Raw genomic sequence first — 2,151 nt, 5'->3', positions numbered from 1 at the left:
CCTTCCTTCCTTCCTTCTCTCATTCCTGTCTCTTTCCTCCATACGCCTTCCTTCCTTCCTTCTCTCATTCCTGTCTCCTTCCTTCCTCCATACGCCTTCCTTTCTTCTTCTCTCATTCCTGTCTCCTTCCTTCCTTCCTTCCTTCCTTCCTTCCTTCTCTCATTCCTGTCTCTTTCCTCCATATGCCTTCCTTTCTTCCTTCTCTCCTTCCTGTCTCCTTCCTTCCTTCCGATATTTTCATAACCTCTGTGGCGTATTCCAGGTTGAAGAACAGAACTGCCTTTCTATGAAATGAATATAAACATGGAATGTACAGTTTATAACAAGTCTTCACTGTGTGTGTGTGTGTGTGTGTGATGTTTGTTGCTTGCAATCTTCATTGGGTTTTGCTAGATCCCCTTCCCCCCAAACAAGAGTCAAAAGGTTCCTGACTTGGGTTTGCTGATCTAATTCTCTTCGGCCGTTCCGCAACTATCCATGGTTCACTTTTGGTAGATCTCTGATGCGGTGTACAGAATCGTCTGTGACCAGGCAACAGCCCATTATGACTCCTCAGTGGCCAAATGTGAGCTTCAGATTCCTGAAATGAAGAGCATCATCCGGACAGATATGGATCAGATCATCCAATCCAAGGAACATCTGGCCAACAAAATCCGAGGTGAGTAATGGCAGTGAGTGCCCTGTAATATCTACACCCAGTTGACTTTTTTGGATAATTCTGGGTTCTAGTCTTCTGCCACCCCAGTACAAAAAAGAGAGAGAGAGAGAGAGAGAGAGAGAGAGACTCTAGAAAGAGGACAGAGAAGAGCAACAAAGTTAATTAGAGAGCTGGAAGCTAAAATGTATGAAGAATGGTTGCAGGAATTGGGTACGTCTAGTCTATTTTAATTGATTGTCCGCCGCCCTGAGTCCTACGAGGAGAAGGGCGGGATATAAATCTAAATAATAAATAAATAAATAAATAGTGAAAAGAAGGACTAGGGAAGACATGATAGCAATCTTCCAATACTTGAAGGAGTGTCACAGAAAAAGAGATAGAGAGAAATTCTCTGAGGATGGGCTCCAACATGAATCCAAAAGCTTGGAAGACGAAACCTCTGATCCCAGTGACCAACCTAGATTGGATCCTGCAACATTATCCTGGGACACGTAGATTCGCCTTCATTCATAAACCTAATTTTGAAGCATCCAGGAGGCGAGACAAAGAAACAACGGATGGAAACTAATCAAGGAGAGAAGCAACCTGGAACTAAGGAGAAACTTCCTGACAGTGAGAACAATCAACCAGTGCAAAAATTGCCTTCAGAAGTTGTGGGCGCCCCATCACTGGAGGCTTTTAAGAAGAGACTGGGCAGCCGTTGGTCAAAAATAGTATAGGTCTCCTGCATGAGCAGGAGGTTGAACTAGATGACCTTCAAGGTCCCTTCCAACTATGTTACTGTTACTGATAAGAGGTGAAGAAATCAATCTGTTGACTTCACAAAATGCGTAGGGTAAAATATTTGCATAATCTGATTATTGCTGCTCTATTTTTTTTTTACTTCTGAACAACCCTGGAATATTTTTCCCTTTGTGGAATGTTCAGAAGAATTGAGCCATACAACAGTCTGGCTTTCATTCGAAGAGTGGAGAACTTGTGGTCCTCCAGATGTTGCTGAACTACACCTCCCAAAGTTGCCTATCGTTGCCCAAACCGGTTAGGTCCATTGGGAGTGCCTTTCTGAAGGTCTTGAGCAAGGTTAGATGTTCAAGAACATCTGGAGAACTACAGGTTCCCCATATCTACTTTCCTGGATGGAGATCCACTACCGTTCCTTTTCTCTTGGGCAATCTGGGTTGAGCTTGTTAGATTTCTTAAATAAAAAAAAATAGAAGTTGGCTCTTAGCAGTCCTTGTGCTGTTCTTCTCCTCCAGCCGTCGTCTTCTCCAAAGCTGAGGTCTGTGTCCGGAATCATGTCCAACCATACATCAGTTCCATCTTGGAAGCCCTGATGATCCCCACCAGCCAGGGCTTTGCTGAAGTTCGGGAAGTCTTTTTCAAGGAAGCCACTGACATGAACATGAATATTGTCAATGAAGGAGGGACAGAGAAGCTGGGAGAGGTAAGACAGATGTTGATGGGAACAAGGATGAGCAGATGAAGCTGTTCTT

General features: G+C 43.9%; 1 protein-coding gene across 1 annotated transcript in view; it reads left to right on the top strand.

Annotated features, from left to right (window-relative positions):
* NIBAN2 (niban apoptosis regulator 2) overlaps positions 1-2,151 on the top strand; it is a 22,365-nt gene that overhangs the window by 13,324 nt on the left and 6,890 nt on the right. The window contains exons 6-7 of the mRNA XM_015827566.1: positions 496-658; positions 1,915-2,102. Coding sequence (XP_015683052.1) covers positions 496-658; positions 1,915-2,102 — 351 coding nt within the window. The remainder of the gene's footprint in view (positions 1-495; positions 659-1,914; positions 2,103-2,151) is intronic.

Source organism: Protobothrops mucrosquamatus, unplaced genomic scaffold, assembly GCF_001527695.2.
Source record: "Protobothrops mucrosquamatus isolate PMUCROS unplaced genomic scaffold, P.Mucros_1.0 scaffold3798, whole genome shotgun sequence".
Classification (NCBI taxonomy): domain Eukaryota; kingdom Metazoa; phylum Chordata; class Lepidosauria; order Squamata; family Viperidae; genus Protobothrops; species Protobothrops mucrosquamatus.
The sequence above is the reverse complement of the archived record's forward strand: the minus strand, read 5'-3'. Positions and strand labels throughout refer to the sequence as shown.